Genomic DNA, 14309 nt, shown 5'->3' with positions numbered 1-14309 from the left:
CTTTCTCCCTCACCCCACTACACATGGGGCCCACATGTTTTTTTTTTCTTCTCCACCCCACCTTTGCAAACAGATCACACTTCTTGCCATAGTAGGATCCCTTATTGGGGACCCCACATATGATTCGCTTGCAGTTCTTATTAAGAGTTGGACTTTTGTACCATTCTTCACTCATGCTCGAACCCTCGTTAGCCTAATTTGGCTTGATTCTGTTGGTTCAAAAGTTAACCCAAGCTAAGCCCACATTGGTATAACACACAAATAAGTAGGAGTCCTGAGGAATCTTTTAATGTTACTTGCTTCTGACGTCAGTGATAGAAACACTTCACTATAGACTCACAAAAGAGAAAGCATCTTAACCCATAAAAAAAAAAAACTTATGTTTGTTAAAAACTGTTGCTCCAAAATCTTGTTCATCAGTGCAAGCTAACTGACCTACAAAAAAGTGCTTGACCTGGTTGGTCAAGGAACGCCTCAATGAGCAAGTTAGAATGCACACAGCCTTAGAAGTAGAACACAAATTGTAGAGCTTTGAATGATAGGTGGATTACTCATGGAATGCATACCTAATTATGGCTAAGTGCTAGGTTTATATAGGTTTTAGGAACTTACCTTGACAATGTGATCGTACAAGTACTGATCGTCAGATTTAGTCATCCCTCATATAATGGTGACTGAGTTCGACCAAAACTCTATGACTATTCCCGACTCTATGTTAGGCCAATAATCTTATTCGCTTGGGGGTTTGTTTAATTCTTCTAGCATATTCAATTTTTATTCTCGTTTTCCTTTTCTTTTTGGTGTTTGGACCATTTAAATCCTTGTTTGTACTGTTGCTCCAAAATCTTGTTCACAGCGCCCAAAGTGCTTGCCTTGTTGGTTGAGGCGCCCGGCGTTGGCCCGCCTTAGGTAGACATTTTAGGCTTTGTGTGGTGGAGTACTTTGGATGCTCCTGTTTGGCTGGTGCTGGTTTATAGGTTTTAGGAACTTACCTTGACAGTGTGATCGTACAAGTACTGATTGTCAGATTTAGGTCATCCCTCATATAATGGTGACTAAGTTTGACAAAAGCTCTATGACTAATCCCGACTCTATTTTAGGCCAATAATCTTATTCGGAAGTTAAGGGAGAGTTTGTTTTAATTCTTCCAGCGTACATTACTTAACGAGTGCATCACATTACTCAGTTCACCCATGTTCGACTAGGTTCTGACCAGTTTGGTTCATTCATGGTCGACCTTGATCTATTTCAGGTAGACCATATCACTCGCCCCCTAGTCACTTGGTCGGGAAGCTTCAACGCTCGGACCAAAGGACTATAAATCTAGCCTTGGAAACCATGTTCTTGCTTGAACAAAGCAATGATGGTTGGCTGAATCCAAATTGCCATTTATCTGTTCAAAAGGCAACACATTGATGGGGAGAAGATCGCTGAGTGTGCAAACTTGCATCATTTCTGCTACTTAAAATATTGTTATGCTCGAGCCAATGTTTTGATCAAACGCATCTGAATTTTGTAGTGCTCGAACTATTGTTCTGGTCAAGCAGAAAAACCATTGCTTTGGTTGAGCTGAATCATTCTAGTGCCTAAACCGAAGGGAAAGTATGTCTACAATTATTGTCGAGCAGATTCATCTTTCTAGTCTGGCAAATCCATTGTTCTAGCTGAGCGGAATCATTCCAGTGCTGGTCGAGCATAATCATTCTGGTGCTTGAACCATCTTAAAAACACTTGCTCAAAAAGCGAAATTTGCATCGATGTTAAACAGCGAAATGGAAGATTTTCTCAAAAAGCAAGAGATTAAATTGCTCAAAAAGCTAAAGTATAAATTGGTCAAATATTGAAAGATTTGCATTAATGCTTCTTTTGGATCAGCTACTTTTGTTGTTGATCTTGTCCTTGGTTGACCATACTTTATTTAATGGAAAGATTTCTTGATCGACCTTGAACTTGGTCGAGCACGATATTCACATTTTTTGCAACTTTGTCGGAGACGTTCCTTTAGTTGTACTTGCTTTGTCAACTACGTTTTTGGTCAATCAAAAAATTATGTTCCAAAGTTGGCATGATTTGGCATGTTTGTTTTAGCATATAACTAATCCTTTTCCCCTGAGCATGGTAACTTGGGTTTTAAGTGATTGTGGGTAACTTTCCCAGAAGCAATAAGGAATTGCTCAACAATTGAGAGTATAAATTGCTCTAAAAACAAAAAGATTTGCATTAATTCTTGGGTTGCTAGTTAGTGATAACAAAATTAGAGCTAAACTCTTTACTGATATTGAATCAAAATTATTTAAGGAAAGAACTAAAGTAGAAATTGAAATGCATTATTGATAGTATTTTATGAGATTGCTCGAAACCATGGTCATGGAATCTCTTGTCTAGTCTCTGGAACATGTAAGTGATATGCTTCAGGGGTGACCTTTTGGATGACGATGTTTGGGCTTTCCCATTTCGATCAAAAAATTAATGGGTCTAATAAACTCTAATTGTTTTAGCTTTTGAACCTTGATTGACCTCTGCTAGAACTTTGGTGTCTTTCTCCACAAGTCAACCTCGCTCTTTTTCATTTTGAATGGTTAGGTTGTTGAATCTCTGGAGGGAGTCTTTGATTGACTCTGATCGACCTTGCCAAACTGAGAACAGGATGTCCTCCCTCTTTTTCGTGTGTACCCAGTCACACCCCACCTGGTCAAATTCGGGCTCACTCGAATACTCGTGGAGGTGATAACTACATAATCTAAGAGCAAAAGAATAAAAGATATCATATCATTAAGTTATTACAGTCATCCTTAAAAGATTAAAAAAAAAATCATAATTAGAGTTAAAAAGGAAGTTAGAGTTGTTACAACGGAAGTCTCAAATGTTATCAAGAAAGATTTAAGAAGGTAAATAGTGTATGATTCGCTAGGAAGTTCCTCACGTAGGATGGGTCAAAATCAATGTTGATGGCTCATCTTATGTTGATCTTTGCCTTTCCGGTATAGGAGGTTTAGCCCAAACTCAGGATCATCAGGTTCCTTTTTCTTTTGGTTAAGCTACCGGTTGATAAGATTTTATGGTAGCCGAGGCACTTGCAATCCGGAAGGCTCTCTAGTGTGCACAACAATTTCAACTTTCACACATCATTTTAGAAATGGATAACCAAACCCTAGCGACATTCCTTACTTCACAGGCGCACCCTTCTTGGAAAGTCATTGCTATTGTAACGAATATTCTTTAACTTGCCTCTACTTCCACAAGATGCCACTTTCATTATATCCTTCGCGATGCTAATTTTGTTGCAAATGCTATCACTAAAACTATTGCTAGATCACGGGACTAGTTCTTCTATGTTAGTTCCCCTCCCCCATTCTTATATTGGATCTTGTTGTATGATAATCTTAGATGTAAAATTCCTCAAGGCTTTGATATTAATACGTGAACTCTTTTGCAACAAAAAAAAAGGGTAAGTAGCACCCTTGTCTAACAAAATAAATAGAGAATATAACTAATCACAATCAAGGCAACTATATCTTCAGATGATATCTCCAAATCCTTAGAATTGATGGACTCTGAAAACAGTCCTAGTAGGGGCACGATTCTCCGTGCACCTCTATGTCCTCTCCCGCCAGTCCTTCGTAGGACTCCACCAATGGCGAACTCTCCAAGTAAATAGGATCCTCATAACTTGCAACAGAATCTAAAAATAGATATATATATATTCGAGGAGTGAGTTTCACAAAACTCAATGAAGTCAACATAATCACATATCGTGCATCCAACACACGAAACAATATACAATATATATAGATGTATAAATATAAATGACATAATGTATGCTTATGCAAGTATGCTCCTAAACTCCAACAAGTGAAGTCTCTATGGCGGACACACATTAAGTTACAACAACAGACTGGTTACCTCTTTTGGGAACCCACGGTAATGGGTTTAGGTCACATCATAATGTGGTTGGGGATTAGGTCACCACTCTCTCACCACACTATTTGGTTTGAGTGCAAGCACGTGTCAGGGATAATCTAGCCCAATGTAAGGTCAACTGAGCCTCATGCTACATGTGATCCAAATACCCTCCTTCATGCCTAGGCCCTTTTGGTCCGCATATCCTCCTCACCTAAGGATGTTGTTCCCCACAAAAATCGCACATTGTGTTGAACTAACATCCCGTAACCCTATGGTTGTCCGCATATGCAAAGACAGATACTCTCGTGGCTTTCCAACGGAAATCACACATTGTGCTAGACATACCACAAACCCTACCACTATGCATATGCAACCTTCCCAATTGCATGATAATAGTGGGTTGTGCCTCCCCAAGAAAATCACATGTTGTGTTGGACGATAACATAACCTAGCCACTGCCAATCACGGATCACTTAACTTCAATGCCCATGCCGAATGGGTAGTAGCATTCATTAAGGTTTACTACCCAATGCATCTGGACACCAATTGACCATGTACATGGATAACCTAAGTGAATGCATAGGCACTAGGGGTAATGGGTGAACCCACAACCTCGGGTTGATATATATATAAATATATATATATATATATATATATATATATATATATATATATATATATATATATATATAGAGAGAGAGAGAGAGAGAGAGAGAGAGAGAGAGAGAGAGAGAGAGAGAGAGAGAGAGAGAGAGAGAGAGGTAGTACCTTACCACCCAATTTTCTAACACTTCCCACTCACAATCATCATTTAAATGAATTGAATAATAACATAAAAATAAAATATCATATTACCATCTATCATTGCAAAGTCTCACATACAATTCATAAGAATATATACATTATTTATAATAACAAGAATTTGAATTTGAATCAAATACACAAATACATGATAATGTATTACTCACTAGTCAATAACAAGAATGATCTCCAAGAGTCCAAGAAATCCACAAATACAAGGATGCTAACAAGCTACAAGAACCCTAGAAGACATATAGATTAAATTAGGTTTAAATTGGAGACTAAACCACGCATAAATTGGACTCAAATCGCACACCCATATAGGAGCAGCAAGTCAAAGCTCACCAGGGCTGGTCGACCACCCCGGGCTCAAAACAAAAAATGGGTTTCCTTGCTCTATTTTGAAATCCAATATTTTGGGGATTTTTGGAACTTCAAAAGAACAACAATAATGTCCCAAAAAAACACCTTTCAAACACACCAATTAGTCTCCAACACAAAAGCCCCAATTTGGTTCTCCGAGAGTTGCCCGCGGACATCTCAGAAGAGGATCGATTGATCTCAAATTGGTGAAATGAAACCAACCAACACTCAAAAGGACTAGGAAACATACTAAGAAGCTTCAACAAACATTCAATAGCATTCAACAACTCATCTACCAACATTTTTCACTATAAATGCTGACTACCAACTTAAAGAATCCAAAGGAAAAGAAAGAGGGTTTCCTTACCTTCACGCATTATAATCTCTGCAATATGTGCTTCGACATGCCTCAAACTCCAATGATTTAACCCAACACCTCACCTTTCTCTTCTACCAAGCTCTCAGCCTTGAAAAGAACATTAACAATTCATTTGTGAGCCATATGAGCAATAAAATAGGGTTTCCAGAGTGAAAAATCCAAAAATACCATTTTTGGGGTAGGGGGTAGGCAGTCAGTTTGACTAGCTGCCCCTAACCAACTTCTCCTATAACTTCTTCGTATGATCACGGTTTCTGACGTGCTTCGGAAGGTAGAAACCTCTAATCATGCTTGACTCAATGGTATATTTTACGTTGGCATTGGGATACTCTTGCATTGGTTTTTGTGCATGTCAAAATCTCATTTTAAAACCTTCTATGTTGATTTTCTCTCTCCTCTTAAAATCAATTAAGGTGGCCAGGTCATCATCTACTTCGTCCAAGTCTATAGGTTGACTTCTAGAATTCTCGGGCTCAACTCGAATGGTCAAAAGTTGCCTTCTACTAACACTTCATGTTCATGGACTTGAAACGATTGGTTATTGAATTAGGATTTTAGGGGATTCTACATACCTTGCTTTGGAAGGGCGACAAAAACTCTTGATCAAGCTGGTCAAAATTTGAAATTGATCCGTCCTTCAACCCTAAAAACCATTAGGATGTTGCCTCGGTCAGTGAAGTTGGAAAGATTAGGCACAAAGCTACTTGAATGTGGTTGTATGGGGACATCATTGATTTGTTGTGCATGATATATTGTCTAGGTAGGGTACTTGAAATCCTTTGGCAGTCTACTTTTGAGGCAGCCTGAACAAATAGGTCATCTTTTAACACCGAATATAGGTCATCCTTTTTTGCATCTTTCAACCTTTTTAGTTTTTTATCTAGTTCCTCGAACCACTTATTAACATAAGCAACTTCTCTACCTGAAACATCATGGTCTCCCATTCCTTGACAGTGATCGGCCAAAGGATGACTACTTTCATGATCTTCAATATCTTTACTTCCTCTTGAAAGAGGGTCCTTAATATGTATGGATTGCCTTGCGTGCTGGTCGGGTTGGATCACCAACCTTTTCTTTTCCTTTGTTGAGATTTCTTTGAGATGGTCATATAGACTAATTGAGTAAAGGTGCATGTCTCATTGCTTCGATGCTCTATCATCCTGCCTTCCATTAGGAAGCAAGGGGTTTCCCTACTGGCCGTGACCTTGCAGAATTACTTGTTGACGGATGTTGGTTCTAATTAACTCATTCATCTCTAGTATATGTCTTTGTAATTCATTAAACTGATTAATGGGAGCGAACTGGTTGGATGAACCAGCAAGGGCATTAGTGCGCGGAAGAGTCTACTTGACAACTAGATCTGGATCCATGGGTTGGTTCTGCGGTCCTTCATGATCATTAAATTGACTTCTTGCTTGCAATCTGGATCTAAGTACCACCATGGCTTTCTTGACTAGGTCCCACAAACGGTGCCAAAAATTGTTGCTCCAAAATCCTGGTCATCAGTGTAAGCAAATTGACCTGCAAAAACATGCGTGACTTGGTTGGTCAAGGAACGCCTCTAACAAGCAAGTTAGTGAATGCACACAGCCTTAGAAGTAGAACACAAGTTGTAAAACTTTGAATGCTAGACGGAGTACTCATGGAACGCGTACTTGATTATGACTAAATGCTAGGTTTATATAGGTTTTAGGAAGTTACCTTGACAATGTGATCAAACAAGTGTTGATCATCAAATTTAAGTCATCCTTGATATAATGGTGATTGAGTTCAACTAGAACTCTATGACTAGTCCCGACTCTATGTTAGATCAAAATCTTATCCGGATGTTGAGGGAGTGTTAGTTTTAATTCTTCTAGTGTATGTTACTTGACGCATACATTACTTGGTTTACCCATGTTCGACCAGGTTTTGATCTGTCTCGTTCATTCATGGTCAACCCTAGTCGGTTTGGTTCATTCATGGTCGACCCTGGTCTGTCTAGTTCATTCATGGTCAACCTTGGTTGGTCTATTTCAGGTCGACCATATAAAAAAGAATAGATAAAAACCCTGAAAGGTTTGTAATAGACTTTTTGTCCATATGGATTATGGATCAAAAACTTATTCCATTTATTTTTGTGCAAGACACTTCAAGTTTAAATGCAAATTAAGGGTATAATGGAAAATGCATATTCATTTTATGAAAACCCTATTATTTCTCTTTTTTCTCACTTCCAAACCTTGAAGATTTGTTCTCAATTTTCATTTTGACAACAATTTATTTTCATTCTATATAATAAATACTGTTTGAAAGGTTTATTTATTTTTAAATATAAAAAATAAAATGATGATACCAAATATATCTACCTTCATAGTTTGAGTGCTTATTGTAATTAATACACTATGTATATCTTACATTTGGAGAGATCTTAATATAGTAATCAACATTCAAGTTCATTTAAAAGTCAAATCTCAACAATAAAAAGTCCATGAAAAAACGGTTTCACTGTAAAGAAAAACCTAGCCTTGTAAGGCCTCCCTCCATCCCGCCGGTTGGGGGAGTGACTCAGCCTTTGCAATTTGCTCAAAAAGAATAGATAAAAACCTCTTCCCAGGTTCTGTTACATCCGATGGGAATTTTTCTTTTTGTCCATATCTGGATTAATGGATCAAAAACTCATTCCATTTATTTTTGTCCCGCAAGACACTTCAAGTTTAAATGCAAATTAATGGTATAAATGCATATTCGTTTTTTGAAAACCCTATTATTTCTCTTTTTTCTCACTTCCAAACCTTGTAGATTTGTTCTCAATTTTCATTTTTGACATACCAACTTTATTTTTCATTCTATAATTTATTTTGGATAAAGGTTTAAAACCAAACCATTTCTTTGGTTACATCTTTGGTGAGCACCGCATTTATTTATTTTTCAAGCAGGAAAAATAGAGAATGAGCCAGTTTTGATGTTACCACCGCGCAACCGAATTTTGGTCCTCCCCCCCAAGTAATCTACCTTGGCGTGACTGTTCCCCTGAGGGTGTGCTTATTTGTAATTAATACACAATGTATATTGGGCTTGACCCATCCCTTGCTTAGGATGACCTCTAATGCATAGTAATGAACATTCAAGTTCATTTAAAAGTCGAATCTCAACAATAAAAATCCATTACATGTCACTAAAATAATATTAATGACGTTCTCTCAAAATGAACAACAGATCAGCCTCTATGCACTCCTATGTGGTAATCAAGAAGAGTCCACATGGCATATTTATGGATTGTGATTGGACCAAGAATATATGGGCGGTGGGGCCATTGGGGAGAAAGGACCTTCTCCATTAGAACTCGATGCTTGATTTCTGCAAAACTATCCTAAGAGATCACTCCTTAGATAAAGCAGCAATCTAGAGCATAATAGCAATGTAGCTATAACTTTTTTTGGGTGAATAATAAAATATATTAACGAAAAGAGAGAGCGAATGTACAAAGGGAACGGTCTTTCAAGAGGGAGGACGGAAGACAGAGTCAAGACCCTAGGTAAAAACAATGAGCATGCTCTTTGCACAACAAGGGGGGGGGGGGAGACAAGAGTCTAAAGGAAACATCATGGTTTTCCAAATCATGTCCAAAGAGCGAGATTCTGAGAATCCATCTCCTAAGGTTAGCTATAACTTGTTATTTTGTGGGACATGCAAGGAACAACAAGGTTTTCAGTAAACCTCCCAAATGCAATCAAACTATTACTCGTGTGAGTAAATGGATATGCAATATGAATCCACAACATTGGGAAACTATTTTTTGAGACCACCACTCAAATGAATCAATTGAGTATTTATGGAAGACATACTAGGGCTGCAATAGGGCCGGGCTTTTGCAATCCCAAGCCCAACCCTATATATTCTAACCTAAGTCCATTCCCACCTTGATTCTAGTTCATGGTGAATGATTGTTGTCCTTGACCCTAAGCCCTATAGGGGCCAAGCCAAACCCATTCCACCTTGATTGGCCTTGTCTATGGCCTTGGCCCTGATTGATCCTAAACTTGGCCCTGACCCTGATTGACCCTATCCTTGTCCATATTCCTAATTCATTGAGATCAAGCATCAAGGACAAAATTAGGGTCAAGATTAGGGCTAGAATTAGGGCCAGGGTCAGGACAAAAAATTTGGGACGGGTCGGGGCAGGCCTAACAAGCCAAAGAGTAATCTCATGCCCGCCCTTGGCCCTAGTCAAGGCAAAAATATTTTAGCCCTAACTTGCCCTCAATGTCAAAATCTTGAGCCCAAGCCCTATTTAGGCTCAGGGCGGGCTTAGGGAGGGTCAGTGTCATTAGAGCCAAACTTGCATCCCTAAGACATACATGTTTTTGTGTAACTTTCATGGATTTGAGAAGCATTAATTCTTCTCTCTTGTAAGGCTTTTATTTTTTTATTTTTTTAAATTTTTTTATCAAGAACTAAACATAATGGGATGGTGCATGGGATTTATTTTGGAATGGGAGATTCCACTTTTTGACTAATGGAAGCTTTAAATCTAGTAACAAATTGAGGGGTTTCATGGAATGTCCAAGAGATCTGGTGTAACATGGAGCAAGTCCTTAACTTTATTCCAAAACTAAAGCATCCTTGGCCTCCCAAATTTGGTAAATTTCCTAGCTAATATTAATAACAAGACACCAGAGTAACAGCCAGTTTTGTAACTTTAAATCCCAAACTATTTAAACTTGCTTTATTAGGGAGGCTGATGATGGCATGATAACTAAGAAAACCCTTGTTTGCCCTAGAAGAGAAAGCAAATTTCCAAAGTAGCAAAGAGGGAGAAAAGCATTTAGGCGATTGGAGAGGGAGAAAAAAAAATGTGAGTCCCATTAGCAGGGGGGTGATGGAAAAGGGGGTAAATGTTTTGTGGAAAGTGATGTGGTGGGTCCCACTGTTCGACTGTTCAAATGGCTTCTCTAAAGGTCCCACCAATTGTGGTGGTTAATGAATCCAAAGATTTCAAATCTCTGGATTCATTAATTTGAGAATTATACCGGTTTGGTTGTAAAAATCTTTAGATTCATGAAATCTAGAAATTCATCTTTTTACACTAAAACGTGGAATCAGCTTAGATTTAGAGGTAAGGTTTTTGAAATCAGATTTCAAAAAAGTACATTTGACATTAATCACGTGCAAATGTTTTTGATTTTTCATCCACAACCAAACATCTAATTTTAGAGATTGTAACTCCATAGATTTGAAATCTAATCGGGTATGATCAACAGTGTCTCAAATGGGCTTCTCTAAGATTCTTTTGAAGCTTAATCAAGATACGAGCAAATTGGCCCAAATTATTTAATTTGGACTAACTAACCCATAACAATTGAGCCAAACCAACCCAAAACTTATTACAAATAAGTTTTTTCAATCCCCAACCCCTACTTCATCCAATAAACCTTCATTGATCCAGTTAACATCTTAACGAACTGATTTAAATCACTTTTAACAATTTGGTCAAGAGTCGACACCCCTAACTACATTAAACCCTAAAGCGTAATTCAAAAGCTCCAACTTCTTATCACATATATTAGTGACTCTTAGTGCTCGACTAAAACCAAAGTTGCTCCTTTGTCAACCAAAGTTGCTCCTTTGTCAACCAACTACTGCTGAACCATTTAATATTATTTTATATTATATATTTTTTTTCATAAAAAATCAAATGCTCAGAAAAAAATTTCTCAATCCAATTATGACAACAACTGTGAGACCATTGTAATTTCAACGAAGAAGTATTATAAAACACCAATACCTTATAAAATCAAAACAAATCTGCTTATATTAAAATAATTAAATTTTCCACTAATATAAAAATTAAAAATTTTTTTATTTTATTTCCACACCTTAAATTACTTTCTAATATTAATGCCACCTTTTAAATGATCCAACTTATCAGTGAGATTCTTTATTAGTAACACCATTAACTTCAATTAATTTTTAGAATTTTTTATACGAGCCCCCTCTATTTCCATTGGATACTCAATGGACCCCTTTAAAAGTCCCATCCATATATATATATCTTGATATATTAAGAGGAATTTATCATTCAAGGAATGAAATTAAATTTTAGGGATAAGCAGGGTGGCGCTGAAAATTTCTCTAAAGCCTACCGATTTTTTTGTTTTTGGGTAATAAAAAGCTACCGGTTCGGTTCGGGGAAGAAAAAAAAAAGGCAGCTGTTCTGAGCAATATTCATTCCGGTTTTTCCTTTCGTTAATTTTGATGAACAAACTCACCCTCATTGAAGCTGAATGGTAAATCACACAAACTAAAACTTCATGGTTTCAGTCAGATCACAAATTGATTATCCGAAACAACTGCAACCATAACAAGAACAGAGAAAAATACAGTAACAGAAGAATTAGGGTTTTTTTTTCCTCTCCTATCTGATCGAAGCTCAAACATAAGTTTCAGCTAAACTGGGCCCTTCGTCTTTCTCATCTTCATCTCCGGTCTTGTGGTCGACTTCTTCCTTGATCTTGAGATCTTGCAACTCATCAACACATGCCTTCCCTTCCCCATAAACCTCTTTACCAATTACTCTGCTGTCACGGTGCTGACCTTCCTCATCACTCAACGAATCACCGCCGGCGACGACGACGTCATCCCCGTGGAACTCTGGAACGCCACCGCCTTTCTCGTTGCTACAAGATCCCGATGGCTTCGCCTCCGGTGATAACCCTAACAGAGTATCCGACAAGTTGCCTTCGCTTGGGCCAGGGTCCTCGATGCAGCTTTCGTCTTCAGCGGTGGTGGTGAGAATGGAAGAAGCCCTAGAACGAATGGAGTTGGCAGCCTTGAAGAACGCTTCTTTGATGGATTTAGGTGAGAGAGCGCAGTCCTCTAAACCTGCATCTTCGAGCCTCGGTGCTCGAATCTTCAGCAATTTTTCTCCCCCGGATGCCTCCATCTGTAACCCTAGCCTCCTTTTTTTTTGGCGAAGCTCTTATTAAATTTTAGATCCAGAAATCGAAGAAATCCCAACTTCAATCCTTTCCACCGCGCTCTGCAATTGATCTTCCCTTCTTCTTCTCTTCACGGATGTGACACCCAGAATTGAATTCCTCCTGTCTCCGTTAATGCGTGACACATGGACTTTTTTGAAGTGGACGAAACACCTGAATCTTCCAAATAAATCGATTATTTCGATTATCATTGCGGTCCGTGATATTCCGCATGAAGCCATCTTTCTATCCACGTGGTAAAAAAACTTTTGGGTAATATATAAGGATATTAAGTACGAAATATTACATATGCCGTCAGCAAGGATTGAACCCACCACCTAAACTCACAATCACTCCATTAACCCTCCATTGGCCACAAACGAGTGAGATTTGCCTCAGTTAATGTGCAAGATGGTCATATGGCCGTTGGATCAAAATATATACTTATATATGCCAACGGACCTCCCCGTGGGAGGGTGGGAATTTTTTTTTTGGTACAAATGCGCTTTTTATATATGGTAATAGAGATATTACATATGCCGCCGGTAAGAGTTGAACCCATGACCTCTCCACTGAGAAGTAAGTTTCTAACCATTCTACTACTCCTCCATTGGCGGGAGGGAGGGTGGGATTTGCTTTAGTTAATGGGCAAGATGGTCATATGGCCGTTGGATCAACTTCGAGATGATATGAGCCATTTGTCCATTTTCAAGAGATAACAACCGTCCATTTTCAAGAGATAACAACATGGGTTCCCACCCATCTGACAGCACATATATTAATAATATTCCCCCTCCTCCACATAATATCAACTTGCCAGCTTCACCCAAAAAAAAAAAAGACAAAAAAAAAATAGTTTTGTAATTGTTTTGGCCAAATTTTTTTTTTTTGTTACATTTTTTTATGAGGTTCATCTGGCCAGCTTCGCGCGCACCACAACCACGATTACATCCTCAAATTAATGCCGCGGAATGGGTGCGAACCCAAGGCCCCCCATGGGAGGTAGAGTGTTTAACCGCTTTACTAACTCATGATTGACAAACAGTTTTGTCATTGAAGCAAACAGTTTACCCCTCCAAACCGCAGTTTATAAGTTTTTAAATGTCCTATTCAAAATATACGATTTCAAAATCATTTTTAGAAAGGACGGTTTTCAAAACTCATAAATTTCTGTCAGTTCTCCATAACTGTTGCAGAGAAACATAAGCCCAACATAAAAAATAATAATAAAAATAAATAAAATAAAATAATAATAATAATAATAATAATAATTTTAAAAAATAGAATTTTCTCAAGAACCCAAGTGAAAGACATCATTCTCCAAATCCGGGGGGCTTTTGATATGCATTTAGAACAATGAAGTCAGATGAATCTCCATGCTTGTCTTTCAATCACCATTACCTGCCCAATTATTTCATTATTGTCTACCGTTCATAATGTGAGATAGAAGGGAATAAAAAACACACAAAAGAGATACTTCCCTTTGGTTTCAACTTTTGAGGTCAAAATCATTGACATAGATGCACTAACAAAGTCATAAAAACTTAGCTTTCCTTTTCAATTACCAAAATAATTTTAGAGAATTCATGGCAACAACAAACCCATAATTATGCAAACAAAGTAACATAGAATCTGAGCAAAGCTGGAACTTTTAATGATCTTATTCCATATCCAAAGCATAACCTATGAACTCATCAATGCACCAACTGTGCCAAATGATGATACACGTTATTGCACAGTAAGGGAAGTAGCATTATTTGTATTCGGAAAAATCATGACCTAAATATGCCATGGGATTTATCTTTTGAGCATATCAAGCCATCTACTTCTTAGAACAACATTACATGCTAAAATAGAAGGAAGAGGCAATGCAAAACAACCAAATACCAATTATTAAAGGAAAA

General features: G+C 37.9%; 1 protein-coding gene across 1 annotated transcript; it reads right to left on the bottom strand.

The window, feature by feature from the left end:
* Positions 1 to 11629: 11629 nt before the first annotated feature.
* LOC149007284 (uncharacterized) lies at positions 11630 to 12574 on the bottom strand. Its single transcript, XM_089166707.1, has one exon. The coding sequence runs from the start codon at positions 12369 to 12371 to the stop codon at positions 11859 to 11861; it is 513 nt and encodes a 170-aa protein (XP_089022833.1). The 5' UTR covers positions 12372 to 12574; the 3' UTR covers positions 11630 to 11858.
* Between the last annotated feature and the right edge of the window lie 1735 nt (positions 12575 to 14309).

This window comes from Hakea prostrata, chromosome 8 (assembly GCF_041222555.1).
Source record: "Hakea prostrata isolate BN-2017 chromosome 8, UWA_Hpros_2, whole genome shotgun sequence".
NCBI classification, from domain to species: domain Eukaryota; kingdom Viridiplantae; phylum Streptophyta; class Magnoliopsida; order Proteales; family Proteaceae; genus Hakea; species Hakea prostrata.
Note: the sequence above shows the minus strand (reverse complement) of the source record. Positions and strands in the feature narration are given on the sequence as shown.

Bases quoted from the DNA above. Each gene is read 5' to 3' on its own strand.
- LOC149007284 (XM_089166707.1), bottom strand. From the start codon at position 12,371: ATGGAGGCATCCGGGGGAGAAAAATTGCTGAAGATTCGAGCACCGAGG.